Genomic DNA, 25,589 nt, shown 5'->3' on the forward strand with positions numbered 1-25,589 from the left:
GACCAACCTGCGATGGAAGCTGATAAAGAGTGCCCATGTAGTTTTATTATTTTTTTTCCTTTTTCTTTTTTCGGTAAATATGCCCATGAAGTTTTACAACATTTCTGGTACAGGAGCTTTCAAAAATTTATATGAAGTGTTTATCATTCAGAGTGTATTGTGTATAATTAGTATATCAAGTGGTATTATATTACAAAATATATAAAAATTTATATATTGCCTATAATAATATTTTTTTGTAATTAAAAATATATTGTTGAACTCTCATTGAGTTGTGACAATAACACATAATATATGTATTACATATAAAACTTTCTCCAATCATACACTATATTTAACAAATTATTACTTGTACAGGAAAACTTTCCCAAATCTTGCAACTCCTTTTCAACGAGACAAGAAAGTTTCGTAAATATGATCACCGAGACAGATTTTTTTCTTCGAATTCCACCCTAATTTTCAAAAATACAACAAATCTCGACTAATTCAATTCGAATCAACCAGACCTACTGAGAGATAAATTCTTCTAAACATGAATTTTCTAGTAGATTCGAACGTAAAATCTTAGGAAGAAAAATATGTATTTAACTACTTAAATCAAATCAAATCAAAGATTGAGACGAATCAGATTTGTCCACTTATTATTACTATAAAGTGCTTCCAATTGGATTTTTTTCGATGATATTGGGACCGTGATTCGAGGTTTCCAATAGAATTTTGAACTCCATGAATTTTTTTCTTAATGTGAATCGTGGTATTCAGAATCTCAATTGAACTTCGATTAGAGTCAGCTTATTAAGGAGTAAAACTCTTACAGTATAAATTTTCTCTATTCAAAATACTCGAATTTGAACCTTTATTTAAGAAAAATAAATGTTAAACTACTTGAACCAATTAACGTCAATTTTCTCCATAAATTATTATTATTTCCATTAATAATAACCTGTCTGTGGGACCTTAATTAGCTCTGGGCCCTACCAAATACGCTCATCCCCGCGGACCTCAAGTCGGACAAATCGAAGGTACGGAAGTCCCCCTCCGAGGGTAGCTTCTAATTGACATCTCTAGAACATACTAAAGGACCCACAGGAGCCACGTGTCGCCAATCCAGGACGAAAGCCCGGGGAGGTGACAGCCTCCGCGTTACGTGTCTCCACCCTATGCGACAATCAGTTCAATACTCCGACGTGTCGACCCCAGAAGCGAAGCTCATTTTCGCCTCTCTGTGCACTGGATCGTCGCCCCTCCGGCGATCCACGTGTCAGGCAGCGCTCACCATGACACCCGCTTACTCAATCCCTACGTGAGATCGGCGTACAACAGGCAGCCACCTGTACACACTCTCTCGATACACCGTATAAATACGCCCCAAATTGTTTTCGACAGTAATTTCATACCCCTCGTAGAAGATTCTAAGGACAAATGGAAGAATCTTCGGATGTCCCGGCGGATGAACAGGAGCATAACATCATAGTATCCGCCCTCAAGCACGTGTTAACTTTCGGCCACGAGGGTGGCCCCTCCGAGGCCCAGAACGAGCCTCCCGCCTCAGTGCTGGCCCTCCCGGATGGTGCCATGTGCCAGCAGTGCTGGATCGGCGGCTGCCTCGGGTGCAACTACTTTCCCCAAGATGGTACCACCGACCGCGTGAATGTCCGTAGCGATGTCGGTAGAGGTGCCAGGGCCAGGGCCAGGCAGGCGAACAATGGTGGCGGGGGGAATGGCCGGGCAGTGAAGAGGAATTACCGGGGCGTGAGGCAGCGGCCATGGGGGAAGTGGGCGGCGGAGATCCGGGACCCCAGGAGGGCGGCCAGGGTCTGGCTCGGGACCTTCGAGACAGCTGAACAAGCGGCCCGAGCATATGACAGGGCGGCGATAGAGTTCCGTGGGGCCAGGGCCAAGCTAAACTTCCCGGACTCTGAGGCCAAGGCACGTGCACCGGGGGACGGAGTTGTGCCGAACCGGAATGGGACCAGACAATGCGCTCAGAAGGAGGCGAGCAGTGAGACTGTGGGTCCAGAAGCCAGGGGCGAGGGGGAGAAGGTGGGGAGTGGTGATGAGTTCTGGGAGATGTTTGAGAGGGAGGAGCTAAAGGACTGGATGGCGATATATAATAAACTGTCGAGCCATTGACATTATATAAGTTTTCCTCTCTCTCGGTTAGATCACGGGATAATTTAGTCTATTAATGGAAGAGTGAATCCTCGTCCAATGTCAGCCGAACCTTTTTCGTTTTGAATCCTTTAAATTTGAGGTGTGATTTTTTTTTTTTTGGAGAAGTGCACTGTCTAGTACAATCAATTAAAAATTTTAAATATTTAATAAATGATCATGGATTTGAGTATCGAATCTGAGGCTTTTTAATCATCAAACGAGAGCGTATGTCATTACATTATATTCTATTTGTTTTTTTATTTATTTTTGTTATATTGGGGTATTGTGTGTTTTTTTAGATTTAGAGCTGGCTAGTGAATGCTTGTCCGTCGATCTACTTAGAAGTTGATGATTGGCCTACTCCAAATTAGTATCTGATAGATAGATAGATAGATAGATAGATAGATAGATAGATTGTCATGAAAATTTCACAAAAAAGAAAAAAGAAAAAGATTATCACGAATTAATCATGTGTGGGGCAAAAAAGAAAAGATTTTGTAGCAAAGTTATGGGGTCGGCCAAGAGAACGAACTTGGTAGATCGCACGCAAGAGGCTCGGTACACGGTATTCATATATATAGGGGTTGCTATAAGGCCGAACGTGCACATAAGGCCGTCTTGCACATGATTCAAAGATGGGGGCACGTGATCAAATAAAAAGCAATCCGAGGATATCGTTCGAAAAAGTTCGGTTGAAAAACATCTTTCCTCAATACGTTGCCAAATTTTTAGCCGCACTGTAGCGATCAGGCCTTGAGCACTTTCAAGTACCAAACTTCTTTCAAAACTCTAAAAATTGAAACGATGGGGTCATAATTTTACTTATAGAGTGATTTTTTTTGAAAATTTGATGTAGTGAAGGATAAGGGCATTATATATATATATATATATATATTTAACCGATTATCGGTCCCTTGGCGGACGACAGAAGCTTCATTTTAACATGAGGACATGGGAAATCTATTCCAAAAAGGGAAAAAAAATAAAAATTTGAGGACGAGAGGACAGGGAAGAGATAAGGTGGGGGGTTTGTCTTCAAGTGAGAAAGAACGGTCTAGAAGTATCCACTTCCAAATAACATTTGCACGCGCTTTGCCACGCGCGTTACGTAGGATGGATGGAGCAGCAAGGATAAGGCCTTCGGGACTTCCGCCGGGTAATATAGACAGGTCAAGGTGCTAAGGTGGGAATGGAACATCGTACTGATATCTCCTTCTGGAACGTTCCGGCCACTGTAAACATTTTACTATTTTGAGGTAGAAATATGATTGGGGTAAAATAAATTAAGGAAACATCCATTCCTTCTTAGATGAGCCGAACAGCCATTCCCATTCCTTGTCCATAAAAATAATTAAAAAAAAAATCCTTTGCCCTCGCTTTACTTTGTCTTTTTCTTTTTTAAGATTGATGACGAAAAAAAAAAAAAGAAAAGAATTTTGATCATTTTATCAATTTTGGCCAAGAGTATTAGTCACTTACTTTATATGAATAATAACTAATTAGAATGCTTTTAAGTGATAATCTATGGATCCGTTATGTGATCATTTTTTTTTCACTTTTAAAAATTCGGTTTATAAATAAATGGTTGAGTAATACTCATCGAATATTTCACTGAACTGCAATTTTTTTTCCTGAAAACAAGGTTGTAACCCGCACTATCTGAGGATTCATTTAAATATTTTATCCAATTTCACTAAAACAGATCAAATAACGGACAATTGCAATATAATAATTTTATTTACATGGGTAGAGTTTTTTTTTACCTATTTTTATTTTATTTTATTTGTTGTGAGGAGAGAGGAAGACGTGGGACGGAGGAGAGAGGCTGTGAGGGGAGGAAAGGAGATTGAGAGAAAAAAAAAAAAAAGAAAACGTGAAGTGGTCTTTATTATGTGATGTGAATTTATTATCTTGCCCCAAAATTTCAGAGTTATAATTAATGGAAATTACGTACTATGGGTAAAAATGAAAAACAAAGTGAGACTGTAGTTTTTCTTTAACTTTTATAATAGTGGAGATAGGATAGGATAAATCGTGGGAAGATTTATCGTGCAATCACTTTTTTAATGCAATCACATTTTGGACTTGATCATCACAATCTTTGATCAAATAACTAATTTATTGATCATCCAGTGATTAAAAAAGCGATTGCACTATATAATAATTGTACAATAGAATTCCCTATAAAACGCATGACAATACAAATTTTTTTAAGAAAGTGATAGCACTATACAATGATAGCACTATTGAACTCTCCAGATAGATCACATGGTAATACAAAAAATTTTATTGACGTAATATTTCAATACAAAATGAAATGTTTTGCAATTTATTTATTGATAACTTATTTGTTTTGTAACAATCGGCTGCAAACTGTCAATTTCGAACCGACGTTGTTGATTATGTATTTGGATAGAGGAGAAAGGAGGGAAAGAGAGGGGAGATGTAACTCCTCCGAAACTGTTGACTTATTAGGTTTTGATGAGATGGTTCCTACATGGTTGTAAATGTGATATTTTCTAAATTTAAATGTAATTCTTTTAGAAAGTTAGAAAATTCAAATAAAATAAATAAAAATATAAGTAAGATGAAATTAAAAAGACAACATGAGATCGCAGAAGGGGGTGGAAGCGTCCCCGCCAAAAGAAAAAGACAACAGGTGCACGGAGAAGGGAGTAGAAACGCCCCCGCCAATCTTCCAACCCCTTGTTGTGGGGGCAATTAGGAATCGAGATCTCTCTTCTCCCTCTTCCTCCTCTGATTAACTACACGTCAAGGTTCATACCGTCTTTTTCAAAAGAAAAAAAAATTATTATTATTATTATTCGATCATAATTTGTACATATTATATTTATTTGTTATTATAAAATATTTTCAAAAATTTTCATAATGGAAAGGAAAAAAAAGGAACACGATATATCCCATAAATTTTCTTGAAAATCCTTTTTTTTTTGCTGAATCAAATGGTGGGTAGCAGTGATGGCGACATTGCCGTCCCCCGCTACGCAATGTTCGGACTCTTGTGTTTAACCGTGAGCATATCAGACGAACTGAACAACCAGCGCAAGCATTGGTCCCGTCAGCGTAGCACCACCAGGGGCCTAGTATAATTCACAAGAGCTGGAGATGACCCCAAGCCCAATCCAAAGAGCCCATCCTAGCATATGTTCCCGGGGTATTCTTGAAAATCCTTTCTTTTTTTTTTTGCTGAATAAAATGGTGGGTAGCAGTGATGGCGACATTGCCCCCCCGGCTACGCAATGTTCGGACTCTCGTGTTCAACCGTGAGCATATCAGACGAACTGAACAACCAGCGCAAGAATTGGTCCCGTCAGCGTAGCACCACCAGGGGCCTAGTATAATTCACAAAAGCTAGAGATGACCCCAAGCTCAAGCCAAAGAGCTCACCCTAGCATATGTCCTCGGGGTATTCGAATTCAAGACTTATAGGTCTCCAAACCACATAAGAGTGAGTTTGAAATCACTAGACCATCACTCCAGATGATTTGAAAATTCATTGGTTACAAATAGACAATAAGTTTCTTTTTAATCTAATAAAGCCCGTATGTAGCGCCTGAATACGTCTAACATTAATTTTATCATCAAGTGAGGACAAATAATAGTGTAGGACAAGAAGTATAGTAATTCCCCATGTGCAGGAGGTTGTGCCCGTCCTCAGGAGGACGGGCACAATAGTCGATTGTAAAAACAAAGTAAAATGATTTACAAAATGGAGACATAGTGTGGTGGTGCACACTTTTATCGATAATTAAGAGATTCTATATTTGATACATGTTGGAATTATCCGTGCTTCTTTATTAATTATTAAGATTTATATTTCATATTAAGTCCATAAGCCTGATTTAAAAAACATATATATTTATCATTTGTCGGGGATGAAGACTTCGAGATGGAGGAGTCGAAGATGATGAACACGAACATGCTCGAACTCGGATAACATGATCTCTCGAACTTGTAAAAGGGGAAGACTTTAAGGTGCGTAGAACGCTTTCCAAAGAGATTTATTTATCCCTTTACAAAGTTGCTAAATGGTCGTGAGGAAGATTCTTTCGAAATATAATGAAGTTTCAGAAATCTCTATTAGGAATGTTTGAGATTTCACACTCTCATATGTGTTTCTTAGAAAAGATGAAAATGATTTCCGGCACAAAAGCCTTATATTTATAAAACTTAATGGGCACTAGTCTAAAAGACACTTTTGTATGAAACATATCACGTAGAAGAGTAAGGGGCCGTTTGGATTCAGAGTTAAAGTTACTTTGATTTTGATTTTGATTTTGATTGTGGAAAATGATAAATGAGATGTGATTATAAATTTGACTTGGGAAACGTATGTTTTTGTTGTATAGTGTGTAGAGTTAAAATTAAAGTTAAAATTTTTGAATTGGGAAATGTGTATTTTTATTGTGTAGTGTGTTGAGTTAAAGTTAAAGTTAAAATCATTGAACTCGGAATCCAAATGGGCCTAAATAACCGTACGGACAATCAACTCTTTGACCGCGACATTTTTTTTAAAAATAATTTTCAACCAATTGAACTCTTGCCGAATTACACAAAGTAATTGGTTTTTTTTTTTTATCGAAATGCATACACAAACGAATTTGCAATCTCTATATATGTGTATATATGTGTGTGTGTATACACACACACACACACACACATATATATATATATTTTTTTTCTTTTCATGTCGCCAATCTCATTGTCTCATGCTTCTTCATCAACGCTGCAAAACGCTAACTTCACCTTTAATTTTTTTTTTTGGGGGATGAATCACCTGTAAAAATTTTAAATGCACTAAGATCAATTGCCAACTGCGTTTACAAGAAATGTGACGCTGCCTCCTTATTAACTAGTACTTGAAGCTCATCCATATGGATTTCCTTGGATTTTCGGTTCTCGGGAGATATATTAACTCCATAACTTTCTTCAATAACATTCATGGACTTTGAATTACTTCTCGAATTAGCTCAATGACGAGATTCCCGGCTGATAAGTCATGGGGAGGTTATGGCAGGGAAGCCTTCCTTGGAAACTCCATGAAGCTTGAATCTCCTCTTAAATCAGCTGAATGAAGAAATACCCTGGAAGTTCGTTTAACTACAAAAGAGTACGAGATGCAGATCTCGAACCCGCACCTGCTGATATTTTTGGCTCGTTGATCTTGGCATGGTCCTCCGATTACACGGCCAATGCACCCATGCAGGAGGAATTGGATGGATTAATCAAAGCTGTGGAAATAGCTCACGAGATGCAGATCTCAAACCCGCCACCTACCGATCGACACCAAAGATTTGGTTGATGCTATCCAATCGAATTCCATCGATCTCCAGCCGCAATCATGTAAAGTCACCGGACCATCTTTTCAGCAAATTTTCATCAGCAATCATCTATATTTGTATCTCACCCTTAATTTTAAAGTCGCACAATCAAAATTTTCATCAACATTTACAAATAGTGCATCCTAGATCAAACTGCAAAATTGGAAAAAATTATTCTTCCAATGTGAGATGATTGAACACATTCACATGATCCGAGGGCCAACAATGATGTTTACCCCTGGCCTAATTAACAGTCGAGTCCATACGGAGAACTTTTTAAAAAGTATAGTGGAGAAAAGTTGAGAAAAAACAAATATAGTGGCAAAAGCGAGACATTTAGAAAATTGCATGGCTAATTTGGAATCAAACCAAATCATATCTTCTTCCGCCCATCTACGAAGCTTCTGTTCTGAAAATGGAGGCTTGGTGCTAAGCTGAGAATTTTGAGCGCTGTGTGTTCGGAAGAAGTAGCCATGGCGATAGACACAGTCGAAGCCCCCGCCTCCACTCCCTCTCCGACTTCTTCCCACTTCAGGTCTCTCTCTCTCTCTCTCTCTCTCTGCGCAATTTGACTTCCTTCTCTGAATCCCAAATTGAGCAATTCTACTGATTTCTTTGCTGGGCAGCAATCAGCCACGCCACTTCTATCTCGCCGTCGACAGCCTCCGGTTCAAGATGGTCTCTCCCTCTCCCTGCCTCTTTGGATTTCGATTTTTGAATAATTAAGGGTTTGGTTCATATTTCCATGGAATTCGCCGGAGCAGAAGACGCTGCTGGATTTGCTGCGAGTGGCCGGTCAACGGCCGGGGCTGCCGGTGGTGGTCTGCTGCAGCTCCCGCGACGAGCTCGACTCCGTCTGCTCCCATGTCTCCTCCCTCCCTTTCATCTCTCTCTCCTCTATGGTACTCTTCTGATGGTCCCGTTCATTTGGTTTTCTTCATTGCAAGTCTCCAAGGATTGAACTATTCATTATGATTGATTCATTCAATTATCCATATCGGTGTTGTTTTTACCAGTTGCTTTGGCTGGGCAGCTGTAGAATGTTAGTCGTGTGCCAATGAAATGTGTATTTTCCTTCCAAAGTTCGAAACTAGTGGTCGTGTCGTTATCGTTATAGGCGTAGTCAATAATCGTCTTGCCAAACTTTTATGTACTTCGATCTCAAGTGTAACGAACGATTCTGTGAAGTTGAAAGCAACTGTAGAGAGCCATAAGTTTGACGAGAATCGGATGCAGAGATCATCTTTCAAAATGTCATGGCAATCGTGTAAGATCATGAACTATAGTGTCTCTTTGAAAGACTCGATTGGATAGTGCTAGCTTTTCAAGAATTCTCCATCAATATATTCCATGTGGGCTTGAAATTATGTCCGTCCTATAGCGATAGATCTTCACTGCTTCAATGAGTCAAGAATTTGATTTTGGAAACCTCATGTTCGTCTTGAGTCAAATGACTGAGTGGCCATCAGTGGTATATGTAAACTGCAATCCTTGTTCACCGGCGGAGTCTACAGCTTGGCAGAGACGATCTTGCAATGTGCTCTTGGAGAATTGACGCTTTAGTAGTATCCTTCTTAAACTCTTATAGTTCCATTAAATATTTTCCTGCTGGAACACTGCCTTATCTTCATCATAGTTATGAAGTCTCGAGTTTGGTCCAATTTGCATGTTAACTTTGAGTTTTCAGTCACTTGCTGTTTCAGAATGCTGTGTGTAGAATTGTTATGGTCCGTGAGAATATACCACTTGGAGTAACCATCTTCAGTCTATCTGTCCTTATGCCAGTACAGTGACATGGCTGAAGCAGATCGTGCTCTTGTCCTGGAGAGGTTCAGGCAATCTTCTATTCAGTGGAACCAAAATTCCACTGCACAATCAAGGGATACTAGTGAAAATTCTGAACAAGTTGAAGAGAAGTCCCATATGATTGTTGTGACAGATACTTGTCTTCCGATACCTGCTTCTGGAGAGTCACCTATCAGTGCTCGTCTTTTGATCAATTATGAATTACCAGCCAAAAAGGTACCATAATATGCGCTGCAGTTGTTTGTTTACTCCAGATATCACGAGATCTTCTCAAGTTGTGGGGGCAAGGAGTCAGATTCCTATTTTACGCTTATGGTGAAGCTACAAATAGGCAGAAATGCTTTGCTTTTTATTGTAGGATTCTGCTGTTGATTGTTTTGCTTTTGCTCTATCTTCTGTTTAGACTGCTCACAAAATTGGTGGCAAAATTATTTGTGAATTCTGAAATATTATGGCAATTACGAAATGACAAAAAAATTCCCTCTTGAATATTTTCAGAGGTATAAATAACTGAAGATCTTGAAGCATATTTTGCAATTATAATGTGTTTCAGTGGCATAAGAAAGATCCAATTTTCATACTCAACCTAGCAAGAATTGTGTTATTTTCTCTTGATGAGATCACTTTGAGAATCTGTACCTTAACCTTTGGACTCTGCATGATAAGGATGCATTTCTTGGTCCTCACTCTTTTTCTCTCTAGTTTACTACATGTCTTGTATTCTTCATGATCAAAGAATTATTGTTATGTTTTCGTTCTGTTGTGTTTACTTCTGTCTAATTTGAGTTGTTTATTGGTCATTTTGCTTGCAGGAAACATATATGAGGCGCATCTCAACTTGTTTGGCTGCTGGTTAATTCCCATGCTTTCCACTTTTCTTACCCACACATCCTAAGGTTATTGCCCTCACAATATGTTAAAAAAAAATCTATCTGCAGATGGGATCGTGATCAATATGGTTGTTGGGGGCGAAGTTGTATTTTTAAAAGGCCTTGAGGAGAGCATTGGCATTCTCATTGCGGAAATGCCTATAAACGTAAGCTCTTGTTCTGTCAAACCTTTTCCTTCTTCTCCTTGACCCAATTTGATGTATATTTGGTGTGCTACATCTGAACAAGTTGGCTTTGTGAATTTCATGCAGATATCCGAGATTCTGTGAGGAAGTTGGCTCTTCTTTGCTCCTGTAATCCCATTTGATCACGGCAATGAACGTCCTGTGGCTCATATTCATACATATAGAGCACATGTGTCTCTACGACTTAGCAGTTTTGTGTGGAAAATTTTCATTATTCATCCCGAGAACTAAATGATGTGGAACAGAAAATCTTTGTTGGAATGGCTATCTTTGGTATGTTTCTGCAGGCAGAAAACAACTCGAGACTTGTGCATACAAAATTTACACATTTCGCCACAAACCGCAACAGAGTTTCTGTTTGGATTTAGGAACAAAAAATTTTAACTTTAATTCAACACATTACACAATAAAAATATACATTTTTCAAGTTAAAAATTTTAATTTTAACTCAACATATTACACAGTAAAAACATATATTTTTCAAGTCAAATTTATAATCACATCTTATTTGTCATTTTCCACAATTAAAATTAAAATCAAAGTTACTTTTAACTCTGAATCCAAATGCACCCTCAATTTTGTCAAATCAAATCCGACTTGACGTAGCATGTCATCGCAATTTGACTGTATAAAGAAGACGGAGTTTCTAGAATTTGATAATGGCTTATGAATGTATTATACGTAGCTGTTATCAGCAATGACCCGAAAGGGAGCTACTGAAATCGCAACATAAGAATGTTCTGTTTCTGCGAGTAAGGCAAGGCCTATTCTTCGGAATGCTATGGCAGGACAAGAATAGAGGAATAGCTGTCTCAGATAATGGCCTTATTTGACAAATGAGTATTTTTTTTAATTCTACTATACTTTAATTTCACTTATTTTTAATTCAACAACACAATTATTATTATTTTTCTTTAATTTTTTTTTATCTTAATTATTATTCAATTCAATTTTTAATATTAAATTATCTTAATTATTAATTACTTTTTTCACAATTCAATTACATAATCATTACTTTTTTTCAATTATTTATTATTTCTTCTCATTTTTTTTTAATAATTCAACAACACAACCATTGTAACCCCAAATAAATATAAATATTTATAATTGGAAGGATCACTCCATTCTCAAACAAAGCCAAGTCTATGAGACATGCCCATCTTTTCATGGGAGACTTGTATGCTTCGATTGAGGAAAGAACCTCTGATGATTCCATCATAGCGACAGGTCTGGGACATATCTTAAAAGAGATAAAAAGGTAACGAAGCATTTTTTCTTTTAATTTCTCGGGGAAAGAATCATATCGACGCTGACTCTGAGCAAGAAGAAAAAACAAATAGGACTGTCTCCTTATGCTGGAACAGAGATGATTTCATCAGCAAATGACACTGGACATCACGTTTAAACCGTTGAGGTGAAAATTGATGCATAGTAGCAATAGGAAGCTTAGTTGAGGAATGACTCTAGATCCATATCTCCTGTCTCGACAAATAGAAACTGTCGGCAATGAAAAATACGTCACCCTACTTGCAATTTAACAACTTCCTGGTGCATAGAGCTCGGGTAATTTATTCATGTTCTCTAGTGGGAGGCAACCTCGCTTTTTCGAGTCGCTCACGATTTGCCTTGCCATTGCTGCTTTCCTTTTTTCCAGCATACAAATCTTTGGAGGTCAAAATAGGCACCAACCCTATTCTTCAATCCCCACAATGCATTAAAAAAACCCAAGGAAGGGCCTTCTTCCATGCAGGTGATTCTATTCCATGTCCTGCCCTATTCTATTCGATAGATCCCTTGGACTCCTATCTCGGATATTATCTCTGGTTGTCCTCTTATTTCAGCTTGCCATTGTACGTGGACTGCTTCTGAGGATAACCCGAGGCTCAGGAGATAGACTATTTAGGTTTCATGCCAAATTTTGTTTTCTTTTGAATGCTCGACGGGTGCCTTTGTACATTGTTTGGACCAAAGGCATTATTTTGATTTCGTAAAAGATACCACATGGATATGTGTGTGTATGTACGTGTATATATATATATATATATAAATTGAATCTAAGATGGGATAGGACATCCATATGTGAGGAGGAGGCTGACACTGGCAGCTCCTGAGGTATAAATCAAAGATCATCGATTACGAAAGAAAAGACATGCAAATCTCAGAGCAGGCACCTGTAGAACAGCTTTTGTACCCATTCCCACACACGTACTGAGCCCTATTGCATTAACACAATCGGGACCAGCTCTATGCACGGCCCGAACTGAAAACGACGCGAAGGAATCCAGCTCATATGACGACGTCCACTTCTCTACATTGCACTGTCACGTGCAATGCCGGTGAATAATGCCAGGCAGCCAATCCTGGTTCGGACTCATGACCTTATAAGAGCGACCTCGTTGTGCTGTATATCGTGAGACTGTGCGACGGGATCCAATTCCAGTGGGTGGAGGGGGGACCCGGAAGAAGGGGCAGTGACTGTTTAGGCAAGTTTTTGGAGCAATGGCACTGACGGGGCCTCAGTGGGTGTGGTGGCAGCTTTTCTTTGTTTGTGCGTTTGCAGGGAGTCCCAGCATTCAACCATTTGTAGACCATAATGACTGACTGAGAGGGTCTTTTGTCTTTATTCACTCCTTCTTGATGGTACATTACTGTGTAATATATATGAGAAAAAAATTCGATCTTGAATTTCAGCTACGACAAAAGTTCAAGAACTTGGTAAACATATTGGACAATCGGAAGTCATATTAACGGGAGACAAACTAAAGATCTCTTGATATTAGAATTTGTTATTTTACTCTTCTACCTTTCTTGTAATCCTTTTTTTTTATACATAAAATGTATATATTCTGTGTCATAACACACATATATTTTCTTTTGGCATGCACTACCTAGAGTATTCGGAAACTAAATGGGCTGCATCACCGACTCAAGTTCGAGTTGGATATTGATTCACTAAGAGCAAATATTCAGTAAATATTACTCAGTCAATTGTGGAGTGCTCAGCGAATAAGGTAAAATTCTTCTAATCGTGGATGTTTTCCATTCACAAAACGAGATAACAAATGCCGACAGTTGTGAGATGCGTATATTGTTAGTGAAAGATAAAGGATGCACCTAATCTCCATGAGAGCAACAGCGAATCGGATTGCCTTTATATGCATCCACCGTGTTTGGAGAAATGGTAGCATTACTTAAAAAAAAAAAAAAAACAAGCTTTTTGTCGTTTGAGCAGAAAAGGACAAACAAGTTGCATGGCCATGGGCCACTCCTTATTTCCTGTCACACTCGTCCAATCCCCACCACCATGTCCTAACCAACTCCTTGCATGTGTCTAGAGGGAGGCGCAAGTAATACATAAGATTTTCCCTATAAAATTAAGTGGGGAAAAGTCCTTTAGGCTATTCAGCTGTTTATTGTGTTTTAGTGGATAGATTTTATCCGCAAGACACGAATTCAAAATTACTAAAAACACTTTGCATGACGAGGCTAGATAAGTTGGCACCCGAGTGAGAACTAATCTCATCGATGTTGAGGTCACCTTTTAATGGATAACAATGGTGCAATTAGTAAACTGTGCTGTCAGTGGATAGATTGTACTTGTAGTATAAAAATTCAAAATTCAGAGAAAGTATCTCATTATTAAGTGAAGCAACTCCATCAATAGGTAGCTATACCTCATATTTCACCAAAAAAAAAAGCTGCATGCATGATAACAATAAGAAGCCGATGATGAGAAAGACAATTGTATTGGGAGAGAGAGGGATTGTGTGAACTTGATCAAGAGAGCAAATGTAATTTCTTTTCTTTTACTAAGTAACTGAAACTTCGTTTATTATCCTCGGAGTTGTTTCATCTCATATTCATCTCTCCTGAACGTTTTCTTCCTCGTCCTCTCTCTCTCTCTCTCTCTCTGTGTTTTCGGCCATCGAATCAATCGGTCTCCAAGGTAACTCTGCAAAGGGAAGATGAATATTGATCACAATACAGCTGAATCCTCAGCTCCTCTTCTGGAGTTCTATGGCGATCCTCGAAAGGCATCAAGTCAGCAAACCGAAGACTGCTTACGTAAGCAAGGAGACTCAGCTCGGCTCGCTCATGATCGGGCAGTCTGGAGAGCTTCGGTTTTAGATGTGAGTGCCGCCTTCTCACTGGCGGCATGCTCTTCTTTCTTTTGTTCCTTTCCAGGTTGTTCCCGGAGATTTTCTTTCATTTATTTCTCTCATGGGTAGTTCTTGGAGATCTTCGGTTTATAACCTTGGTTCTTCTTTTGTTGCCCGAAAATCTGTCTTTCATTCAAAAAGAAAAGTTCAACTAAGAAAGTTTTCGGATAAAGTAATTAATACTTCCTGGATGTATAGCCGGAGACATGTTAAGGACTGTGGATTCGTGGAAGAATGCAGTTTCGTATATCTTGCTCCGGCAGGTTTTCCCCTTCGGTGTGTGATCCTGGAAATTAAGGAAAGGAAAATAGTTTCCGTAAACAGCTTCGGGATATCAAGACCTGATCGGGCTCGTAATCTGTATCTGATTTCCGTAATCTTTTTTTTCCTTGATATTTTAGGTAGTGGAAGAGATGAAGTTGTTGTACTCCATTGCCTTCCCGATGATCATCACCGGCCTTCTCCTCTATGGCAAGTCAGCGATATCGATGTTCTTCATGGGTCAGATTGGGAAAGACACATTAGCAGGCGGGTCCCTCGCGATCGGCATAGCTAACATTACCGGTATCTCGGTGTTGTCGGGCCTCGCCATGGGAATGGAACCGATCTCCTCCCAAGCGTGTGGAGCAAAGCAGTGGCCTCTGATGGGCCAAACCCTACAACGCACCATCACCATCCTAGCCCTAGTTTGCGTGCCCATCTCGATCCTTTGGCTCTATGTCGAGCCCATCCTCCTTTTATGTGGCCAAGACCCAACAATCTCATCCATTGCCTCAGTCTATTTAGCATACTCTCTCCCTGACCTCTTCCTTCAATCTCTCATAAACCCGCTCAAAATCTACCTCAGAACACAAAACATAACCTTGCCGTTTATGCTCGGGTCGGCCTTCGGCCTGTTAGTTCATGCGCCCGTTAACTACATCTTGGTCTACCAGACAAAGCTTGGCATTCATGGAATCGCCATTGCCGTCTCCTTAACTGACCTCACGGTCCTTGCCGTGGTGCTACTTTACGTGCACTTCTCGAGCACGTGCGCTAAATCGTGGCAAGGCTGGTCAATGGAGCATTGCTTTCAGGAATGGACCCAAATCCTTTGCCTAGCTATCCCCAGCTGCGTCTCAGTGTGCCTGGAATGGTGGTGGTATGAGCTCATGATTCTCCTCTCTGGCATTCTATCATCGGAGTCTGTTGCGACCATGGGCATCCTGCTGCAAGCCACTTCATTGGTGTACATCTTCCCTTCATCCCTCAGCCAAGCTGTGTCAACGCGTGTTGGGAATACACTGGGAGCCGGTGAGCCCTACAGGGCAAGGTTTTCATCCTTCACAGCACTGGGTTGCTCGGTTCTCACTAGCCTCCTGGCCCTCCTGTTCATGACCATGGCGAGGAACACATGGGGCCATATATTCACCGACGACAACGCCATCCTGTCCCTCACAGCAGCTGCCCTCCCCATTGTGGGGTTATGCGAGCTCGGTAACTGCCCCCAGACCACTGGGTGCGGGGCACTGAGGGGTAGCGCGAGGCCGTCCCTCGGAGCGAGTGTGAACCTCTTCTCGTTCTACGTGGTCGGGCTACCGGTGGCAGCCATGATGGGCTTCGCGATGCATAAGGGCCTCCTGGGCCTCTGGTTGGGCCTCCTGGCAGCCCAGATCGCGTGTGCAGCAGTGATGATTGTGGTGCTGACAAGGACTGATTGGGAAACAGAGGCGGAGCGAGCGCGCGAGCTGACGGGCACCGACCCGGAAAGCGGACGGCCCAAGTGACGATCTTTGATCGGTTGTAACAGCTTGCAAATATGGTGAATAATAGAGCTAACATATCAGGCATATGCATAACTATAAACTCTCTTTTCCCCATATGTAGTTGGGACAAGAAACAAAAAGAGTTTAGAATAAAGGCCATCTTGATTGGGCCTTTTGTAGGTCTGATAGAATAATTAGGACCACAGCCTTTGGGCTCTATGGCCCATTGGCTGATGGAAAAACCATCTACTGGTCCATTGCTGTAAGTCTTAGCTCTAGATTGAGATGTTTGCCAGTCCCAATCTCTATTAAAGTTTCTTTCTTTACGAGATCATAGCTATTTACATTTAAGCGTCAAACTCGGCTTTGATCACAAGATGCTTCAAAGCAATTCTGTTAAGAAGCATTCCAAAAACACTAATCACTTAGATCATCTCAAATCAAAATCCTTAATCTCAACAGCTTGTTGGGTTTGCACAATGACATAGCTTGTTGTTTCTTCTTATTTCCCCGATCTTGTCTGAAAATGAACGTAATGGAAGGTTATGTGTAGGATATGTCGATCTACATTGTCCACCAATGAATTCCAAGTTTGTGTTCCTGCGCTCGGTAAAGAACAACGCTGAAGCCCAATTTATTTATTCGACCATTTTGATGTAGATCCATTCTAAACTAAAGATAATTACATTGTCCAGAAAAAAAAAGAAAAAAAAGAAGAAGCTAAACATGTGATAAGATTTTTTTTTTTTTTTACCCAGCTAGGTAGGGACTCGGACTTTCTTTCCGCCAAAAACTCTCACAATAAAGCCAAATCATTTTATAAAGATATTTGATTTTGAATTAACTCTCTCTGACTTTCCTGAGTTTCATAATCTATGAGTGAAAAGATGTATTTGATTATGTGTTTGGTCGTTTTTGGAGAATTGTTGCGTTTGAGTTATTTGTTGTTGATGCGGATCCATTCTCCAATAAAAAAAATGATTTTGACGTCTGTAAAAAAACAATTTTTTGAAAAGAAATATTGGAAAATGCAAAGCTAGACGCGAATTTTGTGCCAAGTATACGATAAGAAAGTTTTTTTGACCGAGCCTATTGCGGAACTTTATGCAGGGACTCAGATTTTCTTTTTTGTACAAAACTCAAACATCGATATTACATCCATCATATAAGTTTTCCAATTTTGAGTCGACTTTCGTTTTGATCATTCTGAATCTCACAATTTATTGGTAAAAATATATTTTTGTTTGTAATATATACGACGAATCAAAATTTAATTATATTGGAGAAACAATAACCTTAACCCGAGTTCTAAGATTTCCTTAACACTCATCTTCGTGTTGTTCAATTTGCCAGCCTGTCTCCTTGACCGGTCTTCCTCCAATCCGCACTAATTTCAGTGCGCACGCACCACGTGTCAAATCCCCATTTGGGTTAGCCCATAGCAAAATGTTTAACATGTCATTGACAACCATGTTACCACATGGTTTTAATTTTTTGCACATGTCAAGAGTCTTCCAGCTTCATTGGCATTGATTCATGCTCAATTTGATGCTAATTTATGTAAAATAATAAAAAAATTAATTAACCAATTAATAAGATTGATATAAACCGGATGAGATCTCTTCAACTGCTAACCATTTAATTAGAAAATATTAAAATCAATCAATAGTAAGCATATAGTTGGCCCAAGAAAGATAACCTAAGCCTAAAGTAAGCAAGTTAAGCGTAAAGGTCCCCATGCGTCTCTTTTTTTTTTTTGGATATATCTAATATATATTACACTGCGTTTTATAAATCAAGGATCATGCTGAAAATAGCTCTAGAAGATTATGTATATTGAGGTGAACCATTACTGATCACGAGATAATATATATGAAGCATTGAGTTCTCAAATATATTCTGCTTTTCATCTTTCTATGAGTGAAAGAATAAATCCGCCATGAATGATCACCAAGCTATATATGTTCGAGCTAATTGCTAAAAAGTTATAAAAATTTGATTTTTTTAAATCCAATTTTCTTGTATTAATTGTTTTCCGTGGATCATCACATGCCCCCGTCGATCAGTCAATTATCGCCAGCTCACTCACGGCCAGTCACTTAAAGAGGTCAAACTTCAGTCAAGTGGAACAATTGCATACAAAATTCCCATGCCCCACTTCTACATTTTCCTCTTCAATAATTTTCTATTTTCTCTTAATTTTCAGGTAATTAATCAATGCAGCCCATATGACTGGGTGAACAAATTCAGATTACTACCTATAAAAAAAATTTAAAAAAAAATTCAGACTTACTTGAATTGACGATCTCGTGGATTGATCATCAACACAACTTGTTAAGAAACAATCACATATGATACAATTTTTCTCGATAAACAAAACAGCTCAGAAATTCTCATTGTCTTCAATATATGGATTTCATCTTAACTGAAATGCATTCCTAAGAAAAAAAACTCAAAAACCCCCATTTCATCAAAAAATTATAATTCATAATATTAATCAATTTTAAAAGGTTAATTTTTTAAAATATATATATATGTTTTACTCTATTTCGTAAAATTTTTCAAAAACAAAAGTTGTTAAAAATTAAAATACTTACTTTCAAAATTATTTTGTTTATAACTTCTTGTGTGTGTGTTTTCCATTTTTGTTAAGTTTTCCCTTTTCAATTTATTTTTCCATTAGTTTTCAATTAATCTTTTAAATAATAAGAGTTAAAAAATATTAGAAATAATTAAATAACAAAAAAGGAGAAAAAAATACATAATAATAGAGGGAGCAAGTAAGACTAATAGGGGCACGACACTGAGGCGTCACAAATTTTACCAAGGCAGCAATGGCCGACTTTAGGCTTGACACCATGGAAATATTATCTTCCTTCTATCTCTTAGAACAAATTACCAAATCCTGATGTGGTGAGTGCCACACGATGACCTTCCATCGCCACCCCTAACTCCTCTTCTAGCATCTTCATTTTTTTTTCTTTTCAATTTTTTTTAATTTTGTGTTTTCTAAAATCATTTTTATTTTTTATATTAAAAATTAAATACCTAACATAAAAGATAACAGAAGTTAAAAGTAGTTATAAACATATCTACCTAAAAAAAAAGTTATAAACAAAATAATTTTAAGATACGTGTTTAATTTTTATAAATTTCATTTTTATTATATTTAAAGAAAGAGTAAAGTATATTTTAAAAAATAACCCAATTCTAAAATCTAAAATAATTCTTCCAAAGATTTGTAGGCAACAGCCCCTTCTTTGCCAGCGATGGAGATTATCACAGAATCTCTCTAATATGGCAATTACTGAGTGGCTGCTTCCCCCATTTATGATATTCATCTATCAAACTTTTCTCATTTATGCTCTGTCCCCCCTACATTAAATGATTCCTTGTCCCGGTTTTTCAATTTCCCCTGCAATGAAATTCCATTAAATCGGAAAGAAGAAACACATCCTTTAATTTTGTCACTGTTGGGATCCCATAATGGGCCTTCCAATATTCGGTTGTTTGTTAACTACCTACAAAAGATGTGACGGCAATGGTACATTTCTTCGAAAAACTCTTATCGTGATAGAATGGGAACTGAACATCGAACCGTTCTAAGATATGTGTAGGGTTCGTGTAATTCTTATCGGGTGATACTTGATGATTTTCAAATCAAAAGTTCTGGCGAACAATTATATATGCACATACATGAGGACCCATCAATTCAATGGTGCATCAAGAGATTGGTGAATATTCTTTCTATTTATCATGCACTTGCAAATTCAATGTGAAAATTGATTCAATCCGGCTGCCAAATTTTACGAGGACAAATGTATAGCTTTATCTTCTTTCCATCGATTGACTTGAAGAAAGCTTTCTAGGCATTTGTACAAGATTATTGTTGTTATTGATAATCTAATATGCAATAAAGAGTTAAACTGCATACTGTAATGTCTAATTAATTGCACGTTGAAAAGATTATAATGGCATAACATTCATTAGAATATCAAAGATATTGAGTTGATCAATGCTCTATCGCGTTTGTTAGGATTGGCCTCCGCTAAAAATTTATTATGTACTTATCATTATACATGTATATGCATACCGGTGGACGACAGAAGATCCTTAAGGGCGTTAAACTAAAATTAAAGGCACCTGACGGGGCAGTGCATGGTTCAAGTTACTAACTGAAAACTAAAATGGAGATAAATGAGATTGGATGTTGGATTTTATACCACAATGTATTAATCCAGTTCTAAGAAGTTTAAAAATCTATTACTAATTAATAATATTATTTTTAAGTAATTATTTATTATAATTTAAGTTAAATGAAAGCGCATTTAGAACCACCTCCTCCTCCCCACCACAAACAAGAAAAAAAAAATCCTAAAAAAAAAAGAAGTTAACTTAAGCATAGATGGAAAATATATTTAATTAATAGATGCTCTAAGGATACTATATTGGCTCGGTTATGCACTTACAATGTATTATTTATAATCAAGTTAACCTCCTCATTGATAATATATATATTTATATATATATATAAATCTATGTCACCGAAATCATCATGAGAGGTACTGTAAAACTATATTTTATATTAATGGATTTCATTTATAGGACAGACGTAAAAAAAATCAACTGAAATCATGCCCTGTGGCTTAGATGAATGATTGTTCCAAAGAAAATCATTTTTTGCTAATGAACTGAGAATATACTAATGATTTTCGCGAGAGGGTTTTCGTCGAGTTTCTTCAAGCAATTTGAAATACTTTCCGAGAATCTGTCACCTGCTGGAATTATTTTATTTTATTTTATTTATTTGATGGCGAAAGAAAACTACAGCCTCCGGTGATTGGATGGGATTGGATTTTCGGAGCTTCTGAGCAACTTCTCAAGACTGGCCCCAAAATAAAATTATAATAATAAATGCATGATGCAGACAAAACCTGCGATTTACCTTTGGATTTTTTTGCAATTGTGTATATTATTATTATTTATCATTTGACCGGAGTTTTGGCCGAGCTGATTGACCATGCCATGACAAAACATCTCATCGTCCCCAACATGCCAAAGAACAATCTCATGATCATTCATCATCATATGCGCCGTGACATGAAAGCCATTAATAAACGAAAGGAAACATTCGCACTCAACCGCTCAGTAATAAGGACCCAATATGAGCTCCCTATTCGAATCAGCAAACTGATTTATCAACAAAACAGCACATCTTGCCTTGAATCTAGAAATGTTGGTGTTTAGACTGACCATATGAATAATATTCGGGTTGGGATTATATGAACTTTTTAGTATATGCTTGTCGGTACATTTCATCCCTCTCGATAAGTTGGTTCTAAAGTACGTAATACTCAAGGGATTCACCAATTATTACTTTTTATTTACTCACTAGCTGCATGGTATTTTTAATTTATACAAGATAAATGGTGAAAGAAACACTTGGAAAACTCATTCAAATGAACTATCGATTATATTCAGGCTATATATATATATATACACACACAAACACACACACACACACACACACACATGAGAAACTGTATCGAGATCCGAATACTCCCAATTCCTAGTACATACTCCACAAGAGTTCCATCTTTAGAGTTTGTTGTTCAATAGAGAAGGGTGTATGGATATATGACAGGAGCTCTCGTCTGTGTTTTCGTAAGGTCTCAATAATGTCTGTTTGTTCCAAAAATTAGATCAAGACGTTTAGTACTAATGAGGTTGTGGCCCAAACTCCGCGCTATAGAAATGCTCGTCAAATGTATTGTCTGCTTCGAGTCGAGTCCATTTGATTTTGTCCTCAAAAGGCGCCTCTTGGGAGAAAAGTGATGTGTCGTACTTGTTAAATAGGCCGAGACCTTATCTCTCTTCAATGTATGATTGGAGTACCTCATCAAGTAGGTTGAGAAGTGCTTATGCACAATTGTCTCCATCCATACTTCGATCAGTAACACGATATAGCGTTCTTGTTCGAAAACTCCATTCTAGACACGATCATCCTGAACCCATGACCAGATATATAAGTACGAGAACAATCTCCTCAAGAATTCTATACAAATATGGAGATCCGCGGTTTATTCGATAGAAAATTACGCGACATACACCCGACCCGAAGATAGTCACCTGACACACTATAAATATCCTTTTGATCTCTCTCTCTCTCTCTCTCTCTCTTACCGTCTTTGTGGATATAAATACAGACACGAGCTGGGTAGCTCGTAATAGTCTTAAGAACGGGTCCCCTTGTAGTTCAACCGCTGGGTCCTCTCCCCTTTAGTAGTTATCCTTCCCTTCTTCTCCTTTAACTGATCCAAATATATGCATTAATTGAACATCATCGTGTCTTCCTGAAAACAAAACCCCTTCCCTTCCCTCATTTCCCATGGCATGCTTAGAGATGTACAACAACTCCGATCCCAACCCTAGCAAGGGCGGCATCCCCGCCCACTTCGTTGCCCCGATGAGCCCCCGCATCTCCTTCTCCAACGACTTCGTGGAGTCGGCCCAGCAAGCCGCCAAGCCCTGCCCCGAGCTCACCCGGATGAAGGACACCATAAGTTCTTCCTCCTCGGACTTTGAATTCTCGGTGAGGAGCCACTCCATGATGAGCGCCGACGAGCTCTTCTTCAAGGGCCGGCTCCTGCCCTTCAAGGACGCGTGCTGCCACGCGAAGAAGGGCGCCGCCACCATCACCACCCTCAGGGAGGAGCTCCTCGCCGGGGAGGATGACGACGATGAGGATGACTTGGCGCTCCGGCCCCCCAAGGGTTCCACCGCTACCCGGTGGAAGGGGCTGTTGGGCCTCAGGAAGGCCCACATTGGATCCAAAAAGGCCGAGGCCGCTAAGATCAACGCGCCGGCTCCAGACAGTGCTCACCCGGCATCACAGGTCGGTAACTGTCAAATATTTGGTGATATGCATGCTATTTTTAGTTTTACGGCCTATGCTTTTGGAATGGGCTAAAGTAAAACAAACAATTATTCCATGCTATAGTTAATCAATTATGTAATATTTACTCTAGGAAACATCATAGAATTGAAGGCAATAACCACCGGATCCATCTTTTACATTAGCCGCGATAAAAGTTACTCGACTAGTAACCATCATATTTTTGGTCTTGGCAATGAAGAACTGATAAAATGAAAATGTACGAATCTCATAAACACAAACCTCTATATATCCTCAATTACTCAAAGCATCTCTAATCATTCTTTTTCTTTTATTGTTCGGGATGTTGCAGGAAGTGCTAGACGTGGGGGGATCGAATTGCGGGGACGTGGAGATGGGGATGTAGAGAACTTGTGTAGAGCTGATTTGGTAGCATTTTTGGAGGAGATTGAATGATCGAGAGAGAGAGAGAGAGAGACGACGACGATTCTTGTTCTTCCATTGTTAATTACCATTGTAGCTATTTAATGACATATATGCTGTGGTGGGACAAAAATAATCTAAACTAGAGGGGCCAAGTGGAGTGTGCTTAGTGAGTGGGTTAATTCTTCTTCTTCTTCTTTCGATTTTGCCATGTTTGGTTGTCTATTTACTGTCTGTTCGACCAGCTGTTTGATGTACAAAGATGTTTTTTGCAGTTGAAGGACTCATCCCTGTCTCCGTGGTCAGTTGCCTCTTACTATTACACTCTCATGCATGTTAAGAATTAATCGAAGAATGTCATAGATCGAGCACTGCTGCAATCCTGTTCCAGCATAGTTGTCTTGCGACACGAAGTTATTGTGGACAAGAGACGATTATTGCTGTCAACTCGCACTACACTGCGGTTCTGTCCTCGTGCCCCTCGCTAGTTGTCTTATAGGATGAAGTTACGGTCAAAACAGAAGACATTATTTGTCGTTGGATTGAGCTCCTGATCTGCATTTCAGCCCCGGATAACGAACCTAGCTATGATACGATTGCACGGTGTACTAAAACGTCATCGTGACTATGACGAACTAGCGAATCAACCCCCCGAACTGTACGAAAGTAACAAGCTATCAAGGTGCTTTGATAGTTATTAGAAATTCAAGTTGGGTATTAATTTGATGATCATATGGAGATTAAATTTGAGGAGGTCCTGCCCAGAAATCACTGTCAGATCTGACCAAAAAATTATATTAAAAAAAAAAAAGGAAAGAAGGAAAGAAACAGAACTATATTAATGTAAGACAGCCCTTCCCACGTTCCTGTACCAGAGTTTTTCTATTTCCATATAACATCTCAACTCGTGGCTTAGCTGTCCGCCTCAATTACACTGTCTTGTTTCCCCTTCATCCGATCAAACTAAAAATTATTAATGTTCAACATTTTTCTTTTCGAATTTCTCATCAGTTCCTCGGAAGGACAAAATCCTTCAAACGTGTGCCGAATTTTGAGAAAAAGGGGAGATATTATCGATGTACCATCTTGCTCGGAAGATGCGCAGTCGGAATTCGAGAGCAGTCGACACCACATTATTCTGATCACATAATAAACTTCCTGTATCTAAATTGTCAATCCTACGAGATGGAGATAAGGTGCATATCGGCAATGTCGTTGCATTGCATTTTTCTGTTTCCTGCAGTGTAGATCTAAACTCGTAATAAGCATTTAGTGTAGTTAATAAAATGAATAAAGGTTCAATTTAACCCAACAAGGTCGGTCTAGTAGTCAAAAAATGCGACTCCCTTGGTAAAAGTTAAAGTTCGAGTCACCCGAATCATTATTTAAGAGAATACTTCTTATATATGTCACCGGCTTATATGTCCATTCCCAGCAATTGGACACTGGCCAGTGGCCACTATACAGCTTGAGCGGGGCCACTGGCTCAACCCACTGGGCTGCAGGTTCATGTTCAGCTCGGTTCAAACTGAGCCCGAGCGTAAATTAAGCCGGTCCAGCCCATCCAACGAACAACAGTCCTCTATGACTGTTATAGGCATTTGATCTCTTCCTGTTGACCAACATTCAATTTTAACTTGCCATATGAATTCCTGAAAATGGATCTGTCATGTCTCTCTTCTGCATGGAAGAGCTGGAGGATAGATAATCTTTTCTTCATTTGTGAAGTTACCGAGCTAATCTGGACGAACGTCCTTAGCAAGACAGATATCTCCACAAGGTTGGAACATCGACGAGGAATTTTGGCTGCTGCTGCTGTTCAGACATGGAAAGGTAAGATGCTAGAGGCAGTGGTTTAGAAACGCCATTGAGTAGCTCTTATATGTCACATTTGGAAAGAAAGAAATGCAAGGGCCGGGTATTCAAACACTCTCTCCTTGCTCTCCTGATGAGTGGATCAACAAATTGTTGCTGTTGTCCGAGTCCGCT

General features: G+C 39.0%; 4 protein-coding genes across 5 annotated transcripts; all 4 read left to right on the forward strand.

Annotated features, from left to right (window-relative positions):
• The first annotated feature begins 1,152 nt into the window (after positions 1 to 1,152).
• On the forward strand, positions 1,153 to 2,138 carry LOC116201571 (ethylene-responsive transcription factor ERF109-like). The gene has a single exon (XM_031532845.1). It carries the CDS (start codon positions 1,423 to 1,425, stop codon positions 2,131 to 2,133), a length of 711 nt encoding a protein of 236 aa, XP_031388705.1. The 5' UTR covers positions 1,153 to 1,422; the 3' UTR covers positions 2,134 to 2,138.
• Positions 2,139 to 7,871: 5,733 nt separating this feature from the next.
• Positions 7,872 to 10,672, forward strand: LOC116201572 (ATP-dependent RNA helicase eIF4A). Of its 2 annotated transcripts, XM_031532846.1 has the most exons (7): positions 7,872 to 8,031; positions 8,123 to 8,174; positions 8,261 to 8,398; positions 9,282 to 9,518; positions 10,115 to 10,154; positions 10,241 to 10,338; positions 10,444 to 10,672. In XM_031532846.1, the coding sequence occupies exons 1-7, from the start codon at positions 7,970 to 7,972 to the stop codon at positions 10,459 to 10,461; spliced, it is 645 nt and encodes a 214-aa protein (XP_031388706.1). In that variant the 5' UTR covers positions 7,872 to 7,969; the 3' UTR covers positions 10,462 to 10,672. The 2 variants fall into 2 exon arrangements, with proteins under 2 accessions (XP_031388706.1, XP_031388707.1); XM_031532847.1 differs by having other exon boundaries at positions 7,919 to 8,031; positions 8,123 to 8,398; positions 9,262 to 9,518.
• A 3,670-nt stretch (positions 10,673 to 14,342) lies between these two features.
• LOC116200341 (protein DETOXIFICATION 49-like) lies at positions 14,343 to 16,576 on the forward strand. Its single transcript, XM_031531198.1, has 4 exons — positions 14,343 to 14,507; positions 14,563 to 14,635; positions 14,736 to 14,800; positions 14,939 to 16,576. Exons 1-4 carry the CDS (start codon positions 14,343 to 14,345, stop codon positions 16,301 to 16,303), a joined length of 1,668 nt encoding a protein of 555 aa, XP_031387058.1. The 3' UTR covers positions 16,304 to 16,576.
• Positions 16,577 to 22,378: 5,802 nt separating this feature from the next.
• Positions 22,379 to 23,905, forward strand: LOC116198776. The gene is made up of 2 exons (XM_031529007.1): positions 22,379 to 23,177; positions 23,530 to 23,905. Exons 1-2 carry the CDS (start codon positions 22,671 to 22,673, stop codon positions 23,581 to 23,583), a joined length of 561 nt encoding a protein of 186 aa, XP_031384867.1. The 5' UTR covers positions 22,379 to 22,670; the 3' UTR covers positions 23,584 to 23,905.
• The last annotated feature ends 1,684 nt before the right edge of the window (positions 23,906 to 25,589 follow it).

Source organism: Punica granatum, chromosome 3 (genome assembly GCF_007655135.1).
Source record: "Punica granatum isolate Tunisia-2019 chromosome 3, ASM765513v2, whole genome shotgun sequence".
NCBI classification, from domain to species: domain Eukaryota; kingdom Viridiplantae; phylum Streptophyta; class Magnoliopsida; order Myrtales; family Lythraceae; genus Punica; species Punica granatum.

What these genes read in the sequence shown, in the direction of transcription:
- LOC116201571 (XM_031532845.1), top strand. Translation starts at nt 1,423, where the DNA reads ATGGAAGAATCTTCGGATGTCCCGGCGGATGAACAGGAGCATAACATC.
- LOC116201572 (XM_031532846.1), top strand. Translation starts at nt 7,970, where the DNA reads ATGGCGATAGACACAGTCGAAGCCCCCGCCTCCACTCCCTCTCCGACT. An exon ending in ACAGCCTCCGGTTCAAGATG is followed by an intron (nt 8,175 to 8,260) that starts GTCTCTCCCTCT and finishes TCGCCGGAGCAG; the next exon opens with AAGACGCTGCTGGATTTGCT. An exon ending in ATGAATTACCAGCCAAAAAG is followed by an intron (nt 9,519 to 10,114) that starts GTACCATAATAT and finishes TTTTGCTTGCAG; the next exon opens with GAAACATATATGAGGCGCAT.
- LOC116200341 (XM_031531198.1), top strand. Translation starts at nt 14,343, where the DNA reads ATGAATATTGATCACAATACAGCTGAATCCTCAGCTCCTCTTCTGGAG. An exon ending in GGAGAGCTTCGGTTTTAGAT is followed by an intron (nt 14,508 to 14,562) that starts GTGAGTGCCGCC and finishes GTTCCTTTCCAG; the next exon opens with GTTGTTCCCGGAGATTTTCT. An exon ending in ATCTTCGGTTTATAACCTTG is followed by an intron (nt 14,636 to 14,735) that starts GTTCTTCTTTTG and finishes CTGGATGTATAG; the next exon opens with CCGGAGACATGTTAAGGACT.
- LOC116198776 (XM_031529007.1), top strand. Translation starts at nt 22,671, where the DNA reads ATGGCATGCTTAGAGATGTACAACAACTCCGATCCCAACCCTAGCAAG. An exon ending in GTGCTCACCCGGCATCACAG is followed by an intron (nt 23,178 to 23,529) that starts GTCGGTAACTGT and finishes GGGATGTTGCAG; the next exon opens with GAAGTGCTAGACGTGGGGGG.